The sequence below is a fragment of the Lygodium microphyllum genome, chromosome 1 (assembly GCF_053477565.2).
Source record: "Lygodium microphyllum isolate KBCC chromosome 1, Lygodium_microphyllum_v1.1.10, whole genome shotgun sequence".
NCBI classification, from domain to species: Eukaryota; Viridiplantae; Streptophyta; class Polypodiopsida; order Schizaeales; family Lygodiaceae; genus Lygodium; species Lygodium microphyllum.
Window position 1 is genome coordinate 66,476,522 of NC_141135.1, and position 19,629 is coordinate 66,496,150.

At 41.7% G+C, this 19,629-nt stretch overlaps 1 protein-coding gene across 1 annotated transcript; it reads right to left on the minus strand.

The window, feature by feature from the left end:
- Positions 1-18,403: 18,403 nt before the first annotated feature.
- On the minus strand, positions 18,404-19,036 carry LOC148041212 (uncharacterized). The gene has a single exon (XM_087687659.1). The coding sequence runs from the start codon at positions 18,969-18,971 to the stop codon at positions 18,636-18,638; it is 336 nt and encodes a 111-aa protein (XP_087543785.1). The 5' UTR covers positions 18,972-19,036; the 3' UTR covers positions 18,404-18,635.
- Between the last annotated feature and the right edge of the window lie 593 nt (positions 19,037-19,629).

Consider the following 19,629-nt stretch of genomic DNA (forward strand, 5'->3'; position numbering starts at 1 on the left):
TAGCATGATGCCACCCCTAGGAAGACAAGGCATCGGCCCCGGATCTGACTCGTCCCCAGAAACCTACCAGGCCTTCACAAGGCAATGCTCAACTGCTTATGAATTTTTTCATTTTCTTTCCTTCTCTATTTTTATAGGGGTTAGAACCCCTTTTTACACACCTTTGTATATTTTTATTGTCTTTAAGATATTCAGGGTTTTTCCCATCATCATTATTTTCTTTTAGTAGGCTTCTCTAAATGCCTCACAACTAACAAGGACTCCTAGAACGACTGCCTAGTAGGCTAGCAGAACAGGGTCACTAGGACTTCCATCTAAAACAGGTCTTTCCATGCTCGACAATGTCTTTACAGGAGGCAACGACTACTCAGACCTCCCTCAAACATAGTGAACCAAAACCTGGGACTTCATGCCTTGGACATTGGTCCCCACTAAGAAACAAAAAACCCCCCTTAACAAGTACACAAACACATATAGCATAAAAGCCATAGTACTCATAAAGGAAAGATATCACCTGGATAGGGCCACGAGAAGCTTCCACACAACAAAAGACTCCTTCCAAGCTCTTCTTCAAATCTGTCTAGCACAGAACTCAAACAAGAAACCATTAATCGCACCTGCACTAAACAGACAATGGGCCCTCTTGGCCTAATGAAATAAAACACTTCACCACAAAACTTAATCGGCCCTCTTGGCCTAACGAAATAAAACAGTAAAACCTTGCAAAACGGGCCCTCTTGGCCTAACGAGATCAAATAGAAGAACACCTACACATCCTTCCCTGGAATAGCACAGATATACAATAATAGGCTCCCTCCCAAGGAGGAAAAATAGGCTCGTAGCCCTAAACTAAATGCATAAGGTTATGACCCATCCCTCCTACATATATAGCAAGAGGCATACACATAATATGTTGTCTAATCAACCTATGGGTCCAAGATAATAACAGTAGATTGGTCTTGGCTACTCTTTGCATCACCCATATCAACCATCGTCTGCCATATATTGCATGCTCTGATAACAAACCCCACAAGCGACCAGGTCCTATTTCATCATTGATAACAATATCCAGATTAGGACCACAATTAAAGAAGAGGTCTTCCTCATAAGCAAGATTTGCCAATGAATCAACAAACTGATTCCAACAACATGGAATTAGCTGAATAGACACTCTCTCAAACTCCTCAAGTAGGGTCATCGTAGTCTGATGATACATACAAAGAATGGGATTCCGCACTGTGTATGTCCCATCTAGCTGATTCAGGATCAACTGGGAATTCCCTTTTACTAACAACCGACAAATACCACCTTGTTTGGCATTATGCAATCCCATAATCAAGGCTTTATACTCTGCCATATTGTTAGTGAATCCTGCCCCGAGATAAGCAGCTAACTTCATTGTAACTCTACGTCGGGGATCTCGGATTACTACTCCAACACTCCCTTTTTTATTAGGGTCCCTGGATGCTCCGTCAAAATATAATGTGTACGTCCACAATGGGTTTACACAGCTGGCCATCACAAACTCCTCTATTCGTAATTATGGTAATCAAAGTTTAGCATATTGAGAGGATGAACTGATGGCTCCATCCCACCCTCTTCATTGAACTCAACAGGGACACTTGTCAACAGTCGTAAGCAGTGATGGCAGAAGACTTTGATCTTCCACACAAAGGTTCCATATTCTTGCTCAATCACTTTATATCCTTTGCTCCACCAGATGAGTTTTCCCTGATGGTATCTTTGCTCTAGAGATGGGTGCTCCAAATAAGGGATTAAACGGCCCATCAACCAGCTTTAAAGCTCTTTTCCGCAGGTCTCAAGTCATTCCTAGCATGGACCTACAATGCATTGCTCTTGTATTAGCATACTTAGAAATAATAAGGTTTAATCTTATTAAGATTAACCTTATTTTTAAACTCTACTCCCTGTAGATCAGCTAATAGGGCCGTAGACCTATTCTTCCCTAAACTGACAATCTTGTAGGGGCCATCCCATTTAGGTTCCAGCTTCCCTAGAAACAACTCCCTACGCGCATCATAATACAAAACTAGTTGTCCTTTCTTAAAGGTATACTTCTTCGCTTTTAGGTCATGCAACTGTTTCATGCAACGTTTAGCCACCTCTTGGTGTAATAGGCTTTGCAACTTGATTTCATCAAGGTGCGCTAAAGTCGTGAATCGCTCTAATAGAGTGTCCTCATTACCCAAATAATGGTTTATTGTGAATCTAATAGTTGGCAACTCAATTTCTAAGGGTAAAATGCACTCTTCACCATAAACTAGTTTGAACGGCGTGTGGCCAGTGGCGCGCTTGAACGTGATATTGTATGCCCATACTACCACATACAACTTCTTGTCCCAGTCTCGTTTCTTTTCAGAGACTATCTTAGACAAGATACCCACAAGCTGTTTATTAGTACTTTCAACTTGTCCATTTGCTTGCGGATTATAAGGAGTCGTTTTATTATGCTTGATTTGCCAAGCCTCAGTCAAGCTTTTGATCACCTTATTCAGGAAATGGGTTCCACGGTCCGACATTAATTCTTTCGAGGGACCAAAACAGCATATTATCTGCTCTAAAAGGAAACTAGCAGTTTCTTTAGCATCATCTTTCCTTGTTGCACGTGCTTCTGACCACTTAGTGAAGTAGTCAGTTGCTACAATAATATACCTCTTTTGTGCAGTCGACGATGGAGTAATAGGACCCACAAAGTCTATTCGCCACTTCTCAAATGGAAGTATCTCCATAATAGGGGTGGGTGGTCTTTTCCTATTCTCTCGACTATCATGTTGTTGACAAATATCACATCTCTTAACATATGCAAACGCATCCTGGAAGATGGCAGGCCACCAGTAACCTGCTCTTAAAGCCTTTTGTGCTGTAAGCCGTCCAGCAAAATGGCATCCGCAAGCGGAATCATGGCACTCTTCCAAAATGAATGGCACCTCGTCAGGCATCACACATCGGCGATAGATGTCATCAACCCCTTGCCGATATAGTGTACCTGCGATCAAAGCAAACTTTAATGCCTACTACTTAATTTTCCTTCTTTCAACTTTAGATAGTTCGGATCCAGCCTCTCTTGTCGATAAATAATGCGTTATTGCAGCATACCAGGAGGGAATAGACGCCGTATCTATCTTAAATAACGACTCCATGTCACTACCTTCAGCCACAGATTCTTTCAGCTCCTCAAAGTCCACAAGACATTCCACAATACCCTGTAACCTTGGTGGCTTACTCCTGATTTCATAATCAAACTCCTGCAAAGTGATTAACCACTTCGCTAGACGATCAGGCGGCTGCAGCTTATTCATCAATAATCGAAGCCCCTCCGCCTTCGTATAAAGCACAACTTTCTCATAGAGGATATAGTGCTTGAATTTCTTGGTCCCAAAGACCATCGCAAGACACAACTTCTCCATGTAGGTATAATTGATCTCTGAAATGCCCAATTTTCGACTAGCAAAGACTATCGGATGATACCACTTTTCCCCCCAGATTTGGGCTAAACAGCAGCTGATACTATGCATGGTGGCTGCTAAAAATATATAGAACACCTCACCTCTTTTAGGTGCTTTTAAAACGAGAGCTTTGACTAGCTCTTGATTCACATCCTCGAAAGCTACCTTACAAGGGTCACCCCATACAAATGAACAGCTAAAGGACAATAGATTTGTAAGCGGCAATGTTCTTTCTGCCAAGGCGTTTATGAATCTACGGTAATAACCAACCGAAGACAGAAAGCTATGAACTTCTTTCGGAGTGCATGGTGGACCCATGGCAACTATGACTTTGACCTTCTCGGGATCTGTCGCAATTCCTACCGAACTGACCACATGGCCCAACAAGAGCCCATAAGGTACGCCAAAAATGCACTTCCGTGGGTTAAGAGCGATGCAAAATTGTTTGCAGCGCTCAAAGCACTTTCTTAAAATGATCAACAGTCTTTCTCTCACGGTGGCGACCCCTAAGTCATCAATAAACACCTTCAACTCTTCAGGGGATATGTTACCGAATGTCTTATCTGCTGTTCGTTGCCACGAACCAGGCACATTGCATAAACCAAAGGCAATCACATGGTACGCAAAAGTACCAAAGATAGTAATAAAAGTTTTTTTCAACTTGTCCTCTTCTGCAATTGCCATCTGGTTATATCCTGCAAAGCAATCCATAAACGAATATATCTCCCTACCCGCTAATTGATCGAAAATCTGGTCAATAAATGGCAATGGGTAGTAATCCTTAACTGTTTGCTTATTCAGCTCTCTAAAATCTACACACAATCGGATCTGGTTATTTTTCTTCTTTCTGATAACAACTGGCAAACACCATTCCATGTGTTGCACAGGAAAAATCAAACCCGCTTTCCGAAGCTTCTGTAACTCTTCAAAAAACCCGTCCCTCAATTCAAAAGGCATACACCTTACTTTCTGTCGTATAGGGCAGCTTCCTTCTTTTACAGGAATAGTATGAACAGCCAGGCTGGGAGGGATGCCTCTCACCTCGTCATAAATCCAGGTGAAAATATCACGAAATTCTTGGATCAAGGACACATAGTTCTCCCTTTTTGCTAAACTGAGCATGGAACCTAATTTAATTGGCCGCGAATCATTCGGCGTGCGAAGGTCTAACTCAACTACATCTGCATCTCTTATACGATCTTGGGCCTCTATCGGCTCGTTCAAAGTGATCTGATAGATGTCTTCTGTGGTGGATCCCTCTTTGGACTCATCACTCGATGATGTCTCACTGGCGGATAAATCCTCTAATGTCTTCAATTCTGTGGAAGATAGAGGAGCTCTCTCACTCTGCGGGGACTCAGGATAGGCATCAATCACCATGCGCTGAGCACCTCTACCGAATATCAGCCGATCGGTGGGTATATCCACTTGGCAGTCTGCTTGCAAGATCCAAGGTCGTCCAAGTAATACTTGGTAACTTGGACGCCCGGCTAAACGAATCACCCTAAAGTCCAACAGGCATTCTACATTTGCAACAGTGACATGGACCTTAGTAATGCAGCCTTCCGGCTGTCTCAAACTATCATTCGCCATTTTGAGAATTGTGGAGGTATCTTTCTGGATCACAAGACCCAACCTTTCCATCAGTTCAGAGCTCATAATGTTAACAGATGATCCCGTGTCGACAATGGCATAATCTACTAATATCCCATCGACATAGGCTGCAACCCTTGGGCAATGCTTCTCAGCATGCTCGAACCAATCATCACTAACTCGCGCAATATCCAAAGGTTCTACAATATACCCGGTACGCAGGATCTTTCTAAATTCCTTGCGTACTCTTGGGGAAAGCTTAATAAGCTATAAAAGGTTCACATCCGGCTTGACTTCGCAAAGAGAGCTTGCCAAATCGAATTCATGATAGTTCGGTAGAGTTCGCTTTTCATGCCAAACCATCCGCTCTTTAGGTCGCTGAACCGGCTTTATTGCCTCTTTTTTAACTTTCACCTTCTTCCTCGGTGGTTCCTTATCCTTCTTAACATCGGCTTTACTCTCCATGGGCTTTAGAGGTCCCCCTTCCATGGCAGGATCCAGAACTTGCGTTCCCTTGTCGCCCTGTTTAGGGTTTTCGTCGATAGGCTTATCCTTGTCGGCCTCTCTACCCTTTTCACCTCTTGTAAGGTCAGCTCGCAGATTAGAGGTTTCAGCATCATTAACATGCACAGCCTCGATCAAACTAACCCCACTACCACTAGGCAACTCCTCCACTGTAGTCTTTGGTCGTTGGAGTATTTGTTTAGGTCCGTCTTCTCGCTAGGAATCATTTCCTTGCACACGATGATTAACAGGCCCTGGTTGCCGACTACCTCGCTGGAGGGAACTAATCTAACTCCAACAAGTGGCTGCTAAATGGCCGAATTTTCCACAGATGTCACACTTGACATTTGGGCAATTTCGTGGATAATGTTGCCCACCATACCATTTGCAGCTAAACCTCAAAGGTGCACCCTCATCTGGGTATCTACTTCCTATCATATTTTGTTGTTTTTTAAGAAAGTTGACATCAACAGCTATTTGTCAATACTGTTCCGTAATCATTTCGGTATAATGCTTCATCATGTCCTTAACCTCGCTAAGAACATTGGAAGCACTCGACTTGTAGCCTTGATCATTACCCTGTCATTCCATAGGCGTAACAATTCGATTAGGCACTGGTTGTTGAACCACAGGCATGGTATTAGGATTAACTGCCTGGCCTCCACCATTTGGAGCCATTTGACTGCCCGTAGGCATCGACATGCTAGGGGGAGCTGGTAATAAAGGCACATTCCGCATCATATTCCCTCTCCCATTAGGATTAGCTATCACTATCCCTTGGCTACCACTGCCATTGGCCGTCGCCATATTATTTCCCAATGCCAGACCTATATTCAGATTGGCACGAGAGGCATAGGCTACTTGTAGTCGGGATTCCACTCCTTGTGCTCGTGTAATGGCAGTATCTATATCCCCCAAAGGAACGCTACTCAACTGCAACTGGATGTTAAAGTCCAAACCATGTAGAAAATATTGCAATTGGGCCGCTACGGGGATAGGAATAGAGGTGTCCAACTTACGGAAAACCTCTTTTAGTTTCTTCGCATAAGCACGAATATCCTCGTGTGGTTCTTGGCGGGTCATGTTGAGTACACGCAACCAATATTGCCCACCCCTTTTAGGGGCAAACTCCCTTCGAAAAGATGCATAAAATGAATCAATATTCAATATGGTTCCGGCTTCTAAACCATGATACCATATGGCAGCTCTTCCTTTGAGAGTAATATTGAAGAACATCATTAAATGTCCTTCTTCTTGGATGCGACACCTAAACATCAACTTTTGAAACTCTCTAATGTGGAGTTCCGCATCTTCCTCAACTAGCCCATTAAAAATGGGTAGCGGGTAACCTAGAGCCGGCAAATCCGTCATTCCTGCAGGAATTGCAATGGGCTGCGCCATGACGGAAATTGGATTTGCACTAGGAATAGGGGACGGTGGGGTTACACCTCCTACACTTGATGTAGACTGCCTTATGGAAGAAAGGGAAGCACTAAAGCTTCCACCTTCTCCTAACTTACTGCTTGTGGCACCAAGACCACTAGATCCACTTCCTCGTAAGGGTTCAGCACCGCTACGCTTAGGGGAATACCTCCTAAGAATTTCAGCACGTCGCCTAGCTCTTTCGTCTCTCTCTTGCTTTTGGATTTCGGCTAGACGATGCTTGTCAATGAATAACGGGTCAATCTCAGTATCCTTTGGCATAAACTGCTAACTGGTCCCTAGACAACCAGGATTCGAGGACCGCCCCTTCTAAGCGGCTCTCGGCAGACACACCACTGATGGGACCTAAAACGGGCCGGCACTGGCTCATGCATAGCCGAACCTCTATCATGCACTCAACAACCCCAGGGCCTCGCGGCCAAGAGCATGGATGACACATACATCATCTCCCTAAACATCTTGCGTTTGTATCACATCTCATAGTCCAACTCTAACCCAATTAACACTCCTCAAAGGGAGTCCCTAGCACATTGCCAAATGGCATGAAGCACAAACATAGGAGGTCCTCCCATGGCTGACTGTCGCTACCTCACTGCGACTCTCCTACACCTTGGGGATTGGCCCCTCGATGCGTCGCTAAACATATATAACACAACATCGCACATAGTTCTCTCAAGGTACCAATTGATCGTATCCAGGAATGTACCATTTCCCTCACTTTCTTTCCCTTTAGACCCAACGCCTAGCCTACAGCTCGGACAACCTTACTCACTCAACGTTGGTCATATTCCTCTAGAAAGCAATTACCATGCATCCAGGAGGTATTGTCTGATACCTTTTATCATTTTATGCTTCATGCAAATTGTGAATGTCCATGTGCTCAAGCAATTAAGAAAATCAGCATGGTGCACATGTGGAAAATATTTCTTTCAATGATTTTCTCTATTGCTCGTATGCGGCGTTGCATGAACCTAGCACCGAGAAAACCCCGTGCTACTAGGTTCTTAATTTTTAATTATCGACCAACCTAAATGGTATGCATAGAAACTAGCAAGCTTTTCATCATTTCATTCATCATTTAAAAACCTTTTATACACTCTACCCCCTCACTCGTTTAGGTTGTGCATTATTGATCGGTTTAGGGTTCATTTCCATGTTTCTTGTTGTATAAAAAGCAATAAAAACTCACAAAAACATAAAGGTAGGGCTGAACTAAGGCTAAACCTCATACTTCAGACCCCCCATACATCCACAAACATGAATCTTATTTTTCCTTAATTTTCGGCACTCAAAATCCATTTTTCCCCTATTTTCAATGGTTTTTCCCTATTTTTCTTGTATTTTTGCAATATTAAATAACTAAAAATACAAAATTAGTTGTGGCCTGTGGCCCTTAGGTTCATTTGCAGCAAAAATACAAATTTAGTTGGTGTGTCTTATTATATTTTCCATTTATATACCAAAAACACCCAATTTCTCCATATTTCGCGTTTTTTACGGGTTTTACACCACTAATTTCAATCATAACACCTATGATTTTCTGATTTTCTGAGCATAAACTAATTAAACTCATAGCAAACAACATTATGATGCATAATCATCCCATGGGAACAAATATTCATGAAGCAAATTGCATAAAACATCAATTTCCTTTGTAAAAGTGGGATTACCATTCTTTGCGGGTTGCGGCTTTTTATTTGCCATATCTCGGGACTGGTTTCTAGCCACCATTAATGCTCATGACAGTCCACAATCAGCAATCTTCATTCCTCTTGAACCACAGAGCAACCCGGTCTTCATTGGACAAGCATCCGTCATCCATTCTTCTTCTTCTTCTTCTTCACCACATGAATCTGCCCTTAGAAGAGAGAGAGGGAGGAGAGAGAGAAAGACTGAAATCAGAGATCTTCATAGAGACCGCCATTGGAGGAGCGAAGACGGGCGAAATGATCAGCAAGCAGAGGGGAAGCAAGGCCCAATGTCTGATCTAGTGGTTGTTCATAGCCAGGCATCTCCATGATTAAGAGATGAGACGCAAATTTCGGCGCCAGAGAGATCACACCTCCATGGTTCTCCCCATGTTTTTTTGCCATGCCACATTTCATATAAGTTGTTCCAACTCCCCAAGGATCATACCCACTTGACCAAAGTTTGATCCACATTTTCGTATCCAGTTGGCCATTTCCCCGTCCGGACACCGAATTTAGCTCTGAAAAATCCTAGGCGTCTGGCTCGGCATCCTGCATTGGCTGGAAACTCTTGTCAACCCGCACGACAGTCTGAAAAATTATGAAAAATCAACAAGTGTCGCTCGGGCGCTTTTAAAGTACTTTGACGCTTAAAATTGTCCTAGATCGAGCCGCCGCCTTCGACGTTGAATATTTTTCCCTTGATATTCGTAATTTTTAGCTATTTTTAAGCACTTCTCAGCATCAAAATTCTGCTCTCAATAAGGGAGCAATCGTAGCTACTCTTTATCTTCTCTCCACATGCTTTTGCCAATGCCTTCACAATAGGTGGATGACCTCTTTCACTTTTTCCATTTTCTTCAAGATTATAGGTTGAAGTTAAAGCAAGCTTTATCCCCAACCGAGCAAAGAAATCACAAGCTTCATCTGCATCCAACTCACCCCTATCTGCTGTAATTTTTTCCACAGACCATATCGACAAAAGATCTCTTCTAAGAGAAAAGTACATGCGGCATTTGCCGTCTTAGTACGTAGAGCTCTCCCTTCCACTTGATTAGTCAAGTCTTCACGAGCAAGCATAAGATACCTCATTTCCCAAAGACCTATAGGCATTGTGACCAAATCCACCACCCACTTAAAATGAAGAGACAATGGATATGTGGGTTGCAATCCATCCCGATGTCTCACAGTTGAATACATTTGACATGTCGTACATGTTTCCACAAAGTGACCAACATCCTTATACATACCCTGCCACCAATATCTTTCTTTGATCTTTGTAAAAGTATCCCAAACACCTCTATGAGCAGCCCACAAGCTTTCATGAAATTCTTGCATTACTTTTACTTGTGAAGCTCTTTCATCCAAAACTCGCAATGGCATACCCTATTTCTTTTTAGCATGTTTCCATAAGTATCCATATTTTAAGAAAAATCCATAGGCTTTCCTCTGGATCTTCTTAAACTCCTCATCTGACCATTCATCTCTCTTTGTTAATGTACTGAGATATTGACCAATTCTCAGCCACTCTCCTGCATATTTGTCTTCCAGAAACACTTCTACACAAGATGCAAAACATCTAAAGTGTCTTCTCTTTGTTGTCCATGTCACAACTATATATCATCTCTCACTTGACTTGGGTCTCACTTATATATACTAACTCTACATCAATATGAATCATTCTTTGGGAGCAAATCTTGTGTATCTCTCTCGTACTCTCTCTCTCTCTCAACATGGTATCAGAGCTATGGATGCGTAGCAACAACAAGGAAGATAAGTTGTTTCATTGTTTATACTTGATTGAATTCTTTGCACAAGTGATGATTTGATACATGAACTTGTTCAAATTAGAAGTATTAGTTAATTTTGTCTTTAAAAACAAAATAGGTCTGGATGTGTAGCTCTCATCGTGCTCTCGAATCCTGTCAAAACCGCTTGTCAATCGAAGTTCTGGATCAAAAGTTATGACAGTTCAGGATTCAAGGAATCGTTAATATAAGGTTGGTACTTCTATGCACTCTCATATAGAGGCTTTTAAAGACATTATCAATCAGCTTGGTGCTGCCAGCGCTCCTGTTGCTAAAAATCAGATTGTTACTCAACTTCTTCATACCATCAAAGATCCTTTATATGACAATATCATCACTATTTTGTCTAACAAGGATGATATCCACTTTGACAAAGCATGTATATCTCTTATTGAATATTCTCAACGTCATGAGCATCATTTGGAAAAATCTGATGCTGTTTTGGTCACTTGCGAACAAAGGGATTTTGATGTTGCTTTTGTTGCTCGCAAGTGTCTTGCTTCACGTTTTCAGCAGGGTGGACGCCCTAATCCAAGTAGTAAATCTTCTCATCTTGCTTATCCTAACAAACATTGTTCTTATTGTGATAAGAAAGGTCATGTGGCTTCTCATTGCTGGGCACGTTAATATGATGAGGAGCATGGAGTTACTACAAAGCAACCTCGCTCGTCCAAAGTTTTTCCTCCTTGTGATTATTGTGCACATACAGATCATCCATCTCGTCATTGTTATAAACGCAGATATGATGAAGAACGTTCTCGAGCTTATATTGTTCAACAAACTACAACTGATGATGATCATACTCATCAGGAGCTCAATTTCGTCCATTATGATATCTCTCTAGAAAATGTACTTCATGTTCATGATATTTCTCTATTCATCGTTGATTCAAGTGCCACTGGAAACATGACATACCAATTGCAGTGGCTTCACAATTATCATTCTCTTCCTGTCAAGAAGTTTGTTTACCTTGCGGATGATACGACTTGTCAAGTCAAAGGAGTGGGTGATTTATATCTAGGGACTGTTTCATCCACTAGAATATTAAGAGGAGTTCTTCATGTTCCAGATTTGCAAAGAAATCTTCTTTCTGTTGCTCGTCTAGTTGATCTTGGTTTGTTTGTTGACTTTGATCATAATCAATATCGTATAGAGAAAGACGGGCATACTATAGCAGTGGCTCCTCGACATGGTAATCTATTTGAGCTATCATTGAACGATACAGTTGCAAATGTTGTTACTGCCCCTGGAGATGCAGATTGCAAATTATGGCATCAACGATTTGCACACTCCGATTTTGCCAAAATTCTTGATCTTCATCGTCATGGTCTTGTGCAAGGTATGGATCTTAAATCTCATCCACGTATGGGAATACGTGAGTACTGTGCACTTGGAAAACACCACCGTTCGCCTTTCCACACTTCTACTTCATCACATTCCTGTGCTCTCTTGGATTTGGTTCATACCGATATTTGCGGTCCTTTTCCTGCCTCAAAGTCTCAATATCGATATTTTATAACTTTCATTGATGATTTCTCACTGTACACACATGTCTATCTTCTTCGACATAAGTCTGAGGCTTTACCTATATTTAAACAATACAAGATAAGTGTGGAGCTTCAAACTGGATTCTCTATAAAGACGCTTCGCAATGACAATGGCGGTGAATATGTATCCAATCTATTTGATGACTTCTGTAAGGATCAAGGTATTCATCATGAGTTTACAATTCCTTATTCTCCTTAGCAAAATGGTGTTGCTGAGGGCAAAAATTGCACGATTCTTAATGCTATACGTTGCATGCTTATACACTCTGGTTTGTCTTGAAAGTTTTGGACTCAAGCACTTCTAACAGCTATTTCTATTCAAAATCATCTTCCAACTATTACACTTGCTGGTAAAATTCCTATAACAATTTGGACAGGGAAGACACCTTCAGTCTCTCACTTTCGCATATTTGGCTGCATTGCTTATATTCATTTGCCCAAGGACACTCGACATAAGTTGGATCCTCTAGGTTTGAAGGTTATTTTTCTTGGTTATTCAGATCATTCCAAAGGTTACAAATTTTATGATCCTTCTTCTCAAAAGGTTATCATTAGTCGTGATGCTATATTTGATGAGAAGACTATGGGTGGCACATGGTCCTCAGATGTTTCAGATGATACACAGTCTTTGCTTAGTGCATTTCCTTACTTGCTTTGTGATTCTACTAATTCTGATGATCATAAACCTCCTTCACCTCCAAAGAAGATTGATGAAAATTTGGAGATCTATGTCGATCTTCCTATTGAGATAGAGCATGGATTCTATTCTATTGAATATGATGTCTTTGATGATGCTATGTCTATCCAAGAGGATCCAATATCGTATATGGAAGCTATCAATTCGTCTCAAAGGGACCAATGGCAAGAAGCTATGCAAGCTGAGTACGATTCTTTAATCTCCAAAGGTACATGGATTACTGAACTCCCCCCAAATCGTGTTCCTATCAAATGTAAATGGGTTTATAAAACCAAGACCAAAGCTGATGGCTCGTTTGATAAGTTCAAAGCATGACTTGTTGCAAAAGTTTACTCACAGATTGCAGGAGTAGATTATCAAGAAACATTTTCTCCCGTTGTGCGCTCCACAACTATTCGTATGATTTTGGCTTTTGCAACACTATTTGATCTGGAAATTCACCAAATGGATGTTAAAACGGCTTCTCTCAATGGAGATCTTGAAGAAGAAATCTATATGGAGAAACCTGAAGGTTTTATGATTGCAGGAAAGGAGCATCTTGTATGCCAGCTTCATCGTGCATTATATGGATTGAAGCAAGCCTCTCGTGCTTGGTATATTAAGATTGATCAGTTCCTCACATCTAAAGGTTTTGTTGCATGTTTTGCTGACCCAAATCTTTACATCAAAAGGTAGGACAAATATTTTATTATTCTTGCTCTATATGTTGATGATACTATTCTTGTGTCAAGTAATATTGCTTTCTTGGATGCTATGAAGAAGCTTTTATCGACTGCATTTGAAATGGTGGATCTTGGTGAGATACATTTTTGTTTGGGTATTCAAGTTCAATGACACCGACAACAAGGCATTCTTCTTCTTCGCCAGACAAAGTTTATTAATGATATTGTTAAGAAGTTTGGGTTGGCAAATGCACACTCTGCCAACACTCCCATTCTTTCAAGCTCTACCAAGGGTACATCTACAACACGCAATGGAGAATCAGCCATTCATCAACCTCTTGCTAATCTTGTTGGTTGTCTTCAATTTATTGGTTTAAACACAAGACCAGATATTTTATTTGCAACTAACTTTTTGGGATAGTATCTTTCTTCCCCTTCCACTATTCATTGGAGTGCTGCAAAACGTATTCTTAAGTACCTCAAGGGTACTAAGGAATTTGGTCTTATTTATCGTCGTCGAGAGGATTCTTCTTTATCTTCTTCAACTTCTCTTGACCTTATTGGATATACAGACACTGATTGGGCAAGTTCACACTTATCCATGCGATCTACAAGTGGGAATTGTTTCTTTGTAAATAGATGTTTGGTTTCTTGGTCCAACAAGAAACAACGATGTGTTGCGGTTTCTACAACTGAAGCCGAATATGTTGCTGCATCATTAGCAGCTCGCGAGCTAGTTTGGCTTCGACAACTACTTGCAGATTTGGGACATCCTTCATCATCTAGTACACCTCTTCGATGCGATAACCAAATGCTATTAGTCTTACCAAAGACTATATACAACATAGTAAATCAAAGCATATTGCTATTCATTAACATTATGTTCGACATGAAGTCAAGAAAGGTTCCATTATGGTGGAGCATTGTCCCAGTGATCAAATGGTTGCAGACATCTTCACAAAAGCTCTTAGTGAAGCTCGCTTTAGCTCATTAAGACATGCACTTGGTATTGTTCCAAGTTTTTGTCTCACTGATTGAGGCATGTATCATTGTATTCAAGAAAACTTTATAGTAAATCATTTTTGTATCGTAGGTATGTGTAGGGGCTCGAGTTTTTCCCTTATTATCCCCAAGGGTTTTTTTCACTCGCAGCCAGAGACCTTTGTTTGAGTGGGGATGTTACAACTATATATATCATCTCTCACTTGACTTGGGTCTCATCTATATATACTAACTCTACATCAATATGAATCATTCTTTGGGAGCATGTCTTGTGTATCTCTCTCGTACTCTCTCTCTCTCTCAACACGGAGTATGTACAACCTTCATACAACGGAGTAGATGATGCTATATATAGTGGATCATCTAGCTTCGTAGAGTGACCTTCTCCCTGAACCGGTTGCGAAAATAGATGGTGTACCATGTTGTCCAAAATCTCATCCTCTACAACTTGATGGGGTATTTCATGAGGGCTACTATCATGGTCGTCAGTCTCTACTCTTCTTGAAGACTCTGCCTCCTCGCGTCGACATTTTGCAGCCTCTCGACGCCTGGGAGGGAGCATCTGAGGATTGGCACCGCATCTTGCTCAACCACGAAAGGGAGTTTCATGTACGTTGATATATAATTCCCGTAACATAGACATGCAATCTTAGTGGTAAAAAAAAACAATGAATACCGGTGATTTTTCTCGGTCCCATTCTCCATACAAGCTGAGATGTGACATTGCAATTCGACTTGCTCAAAAAATACACCCTTGACAACGATCACACATGCATTTAATTTTTTATCGTAGCCATGCATCTTGATTATGAAGACACAATGTTTCATCCTCACTTGAGGATGTGCTCATTGACTCATCAGCTTGCACTGCACTAGGTGATGACGATGTCGACATGATTAAACCCAATTCATGACAACATCAAAATATTTATCATTCATGTGTTTACATAAGATCTCAATTTTAAATACACAAAAATCATCATAAATACATTAAAACTTATGATAAGAATTCACTATCAAAACTTATCTTAAAAACAAAAAATTATGATAAAGCCCAAATGCACGTCTATATCCGCGTTTACCTACGCGTCTATATTGGCGTCTATTTTCGCATCTATATTTGCGTCTATACTCGCGTCTATCTGAACAATAGACGTGCATATACACGCAAAAATAGATGCACACGTCAAAATTCAAACCATACTTAAATCATTTCTTTTCAAACTGCGCCTTTCCTTTCTTGCGTTTTTTGCGGTTCTGAAGCTTGAGTTTAGCCAACATGCAGTCTCTTCATGCCTCACCTAGTCTCTTCATGTCTCACCTCCTCATGACTCACCTCTTCTTTCATTTCAAACACACAAGAAGGGAAAAAGGAAAGCCAAGGAGAGGAAGAAAGAGATAATAAGAAAGAGGAGAACAAGAAGAAGCAACAAGCAAGTAAGCAAGCATCAAGGGAGGGTAACTTACCAAGGAGAGGAAGGAGAGGGAAGAAGTGCCACCACCCGCCACACCAAACACCCAAGGTGAGTCTCTCTCTGTCTCTGTCTCTCTCTCTCTCTTTGTTTCTCTCTTCCTCTCTCTGCTCTATCTGTGTATTTAGGATTTTTGATTCCATTATGTATTGCATTTTGTAAATCATCAATGGCAGTCGTCGGCCTAAAATCAGCCGACCGAGCACGTCTAATAGCTACACGCAGATATAGATGCGAAAAATATTTTCTCTCATAGCATCTGAGGGTACGTATTAGAGCGTGTGTGCTGGCGCGTGTGCTCTACAGTGTACACGTGCTGCACAGAAGGTTGACCTATAGTCTACACGAGATTATACAAGCGCATTGACCTGGAATGTGTGTCTCACAGTGCATTTGTGCTACATCTTAGATGCGCAGATAGACGTGCTGGACAGAAGGTTCACTCTGGAGCGCATCTGAGGGTGCATCTAACATGCAATGTAGATGCGGGGAAACACGTGCCAGGTCTCCCAGTTTTGATAGTAAACAATATATTTTTGCAATGATGAATGTGACCAATCCCATGTTTGTGTTTATCAGTTTTCTTATTTAAGAGAAGCATTAGCACTTAAGTGTTATGCTCAATGTTTAAAGAAAGCTCTTTGAAAATGTGGCCAGGGACTCACTGCGGAGGTTGGAGGAGGGGTGTGGAGCCTATAGCCAACCACCTATGTGCCACTGCATAGAGTGGAAGAAAGCCAAGAAGAAAGCAGCAGAGAAAGTGAAGAGTCGCCAGCACGTAGAGGCGCGACGGATCGAAATGGAAACCATAGGATCGTCGCATTACGGATCGGGCGGTAGAGAGTCGCGAGAGGCAGAGTTTGTAAGTATATTTTGATTTCTAGTTTTTTTAAATTTATATTTCTTTCAATTATTTATATATTTTAGTCTAATATATTGTGACTCATAATTGTTTGTATATCTCTAAATGTTTTGCAGACTACCATCGTTGGTAGGACACCTACTCCTAGAGAGGTAGGTTACCATCGAGGCCATAACCGCGCAGTGACATGGCTTCACTTTTATGAGGAGGGTCTCATCACTGAGGACCAATACAACCGGGCCATGAGGATTTGACAACCAGAGGAGGTATGTTTTTCTTACTTTCCTATTAAAAGTGTAGCTAATTATAACTTTTTCTCCAACGGACTAGCATCATACAAGCGTACACTGCTTGCAGCCTGATTGTGCAAGCCCGTGGCATCAGCGGCCCCTCCCACGCGCCTGCAGTCTCCCTATGGAGTTTGCAAGTGCTCAAAGCTAGCATGTTCTCCCTATGACAACATCAACAGCGGTGGCTAGTAGTAGGTCTCGAATGCACCATTTCTGCGGCAACAATTTGGCATTCTAGTCATCCTTGGCCTCTACTGTTCTCTTTTCTATCTTTTTCTATCTTTCGCCTTAAGAAAGATACCTCTTGAAATATTATTTTATTGTACAGTCACAGATCAATTCAATCTGATGCGGTTTCCTCTTGTAGCACTCTCAAATAGATGTTTTGCTCAATGTGGTTTCAATTTAGAAACAGTAAGTACTCAAAACTGGTGTTTAGCAAGGATCTGGGAGTTTGCAACTACTCAGAACTAATGTGTTCTCCTTGTAGCAACAGTGGCATCGGTAATTTGACATTCTGGTCATCCTGAGCCTCTTCATTTCTCCTTTTCTATCCTTTTCTATATTTAGCCTTAAGAAAGATGCCTCTTCTCAATTGCATGTTAATTTAATCTGATGTGGTTTCTTCATGTGCACTCTAGAATGTAGATGTTTTGCTCAATGTGCTCAATGGTTTCAATCAGGCTGCCAATGCATTGATGCAATCTTTCTCTCTCTCTCTCTCTCTTGCATGCATTATTCAAAATTGTGTTTCCATTTCATGGTTTTGTAGAGTACACGGAAAGTTGGGAATGTACGTGGTGATGAAGACGCTGTTGTTGAAGATACTATTGCGATGGATAGTGTTCAAGATCACCTAACAACAAAGACATGGTCAACATCAACCAACATACCTGATATTGTACTGCAGAAATGATATTGCTGAAATGGAGTCGACTTCAACCTCAACCAACATACCTAATCATGAAGGATTGCAAGACTGCGAGCACGTATGGCTTCTCTATTTTGTAGCTGGGATAATGACGATTCAGGGTTGCCCTTCATTTTCATGCTCATGTGTTCCCTCATAAGTTGCCTCCACCCAGAAAAAGCAAGCTTCAGGTTGCTTTAACTTTCTATGCTTTTCGGGCATTGCAGTCAAGCCCATCTATAAATTCCTATCCATGTTCAATTATATGTTTGATATATATGTGGAAATCATTCACACCATGGGAATTGAATGTAGCGTACAGATAATGGTTCTATCATTTGAACAAAATACTAGTTAAAATATGGTAATGGAATACACGTCTGTGTCTTCATGAACTAATCGCTCCATGAGTCATCCCAATACAATGTTTCAAAGGTCATCTTGCTAGATTAAAGCGAAAGAAACGATAAGCGCTTACGCAAATCGGCACGACGGATGATCGATAGCTAGCGATAATTTGATCAGCGCGCGTAACCTTAAAGTTGAACGCGAAGAAAAGGATGGTCGGAAGCGGGAATGATATTACGAAGAGAGGAGGAAAGATTGCAGCTTACAGATTACAGAAGGAATGATATAACGTTGCCAATTATATGTCGTACTATTATTGTTTCTCTCCCTCCCTGATGATCATTAACGGGCGCCGCAGAAGGAGCCGGAGACGCCACAGCCACGGACGATCTTGGAGATGACGGAGGAGCCGATGCCGGGCGGGATATTCTGGCAGAGGCAGGCCACGGTGGCGGGCTTGATGGAGCGCACCACACCGCAGCAGTTGCGGTCCGGGCGCGCACTGCCGCTCGCGAACTGGGCGCACGCCGACGCCAGCGCATTGATAGTGCCCTGGCACGCTGGAGCCGCCTTGGCCATCTCACTAGACAGCACTAGCCCCTGCAGGACAACTAGCACCAGCATGGCCAGCATGATGTTCTTGCTCATCGATACGGGCTTCTTCTGCAGCTGGGCCATCTCTCTCTCTCTCTCTCTCTCTCTCTCTCTCAGCCTCAACTGATCAGAAGTAGACCGAGTGCAGTGTAGACAGCGTGCTCCCTTGCGCCCTCCTCCCTCTTTTATAGCTGTAAGTCACCCCTGGCTCTCTCTCTCCTCCACAATCAAACATATCCTGACCCCCTCTCTTTATTATCGTCAACGATCTCTTTATTTGCATGGGTACGGCGCGGCGAAAAAGGCCCACGACTTAAACCGAAAACGCGTATAAGACCGAGATTCGTAATTTCGTTGTCGAGCGAAAATTTTAAAACAACGATCCAAATTGGCTTCGTGGAAATTAGGATTTTGTAAATGCTAGGTGCAAATGGTAGGTGAAATGTCACAATTTAGAAGAAGAGACAAGAGGATGATAAATTTTCATAGTAGACACAACTAGCTAGTGCAAGTGGTAGTTGAAATGTTGCAAAGAAGAAGAGGCAAGCTATAAGAGGATGAGAATTCATAGAACCTCTAGTCCCTATCTCTATCTCTATCTCTAATCTCTAATCTCTATTACTAAAATGTTTTGGAGGGGTATCACATGTTGAGAATTGAAGGGTGCCATGTGGTGGCTGCTCGCCACCTTGGAAAAATGATAATCTTCTTATGCCAATAAAAAGAACCTTAAATAAGCACT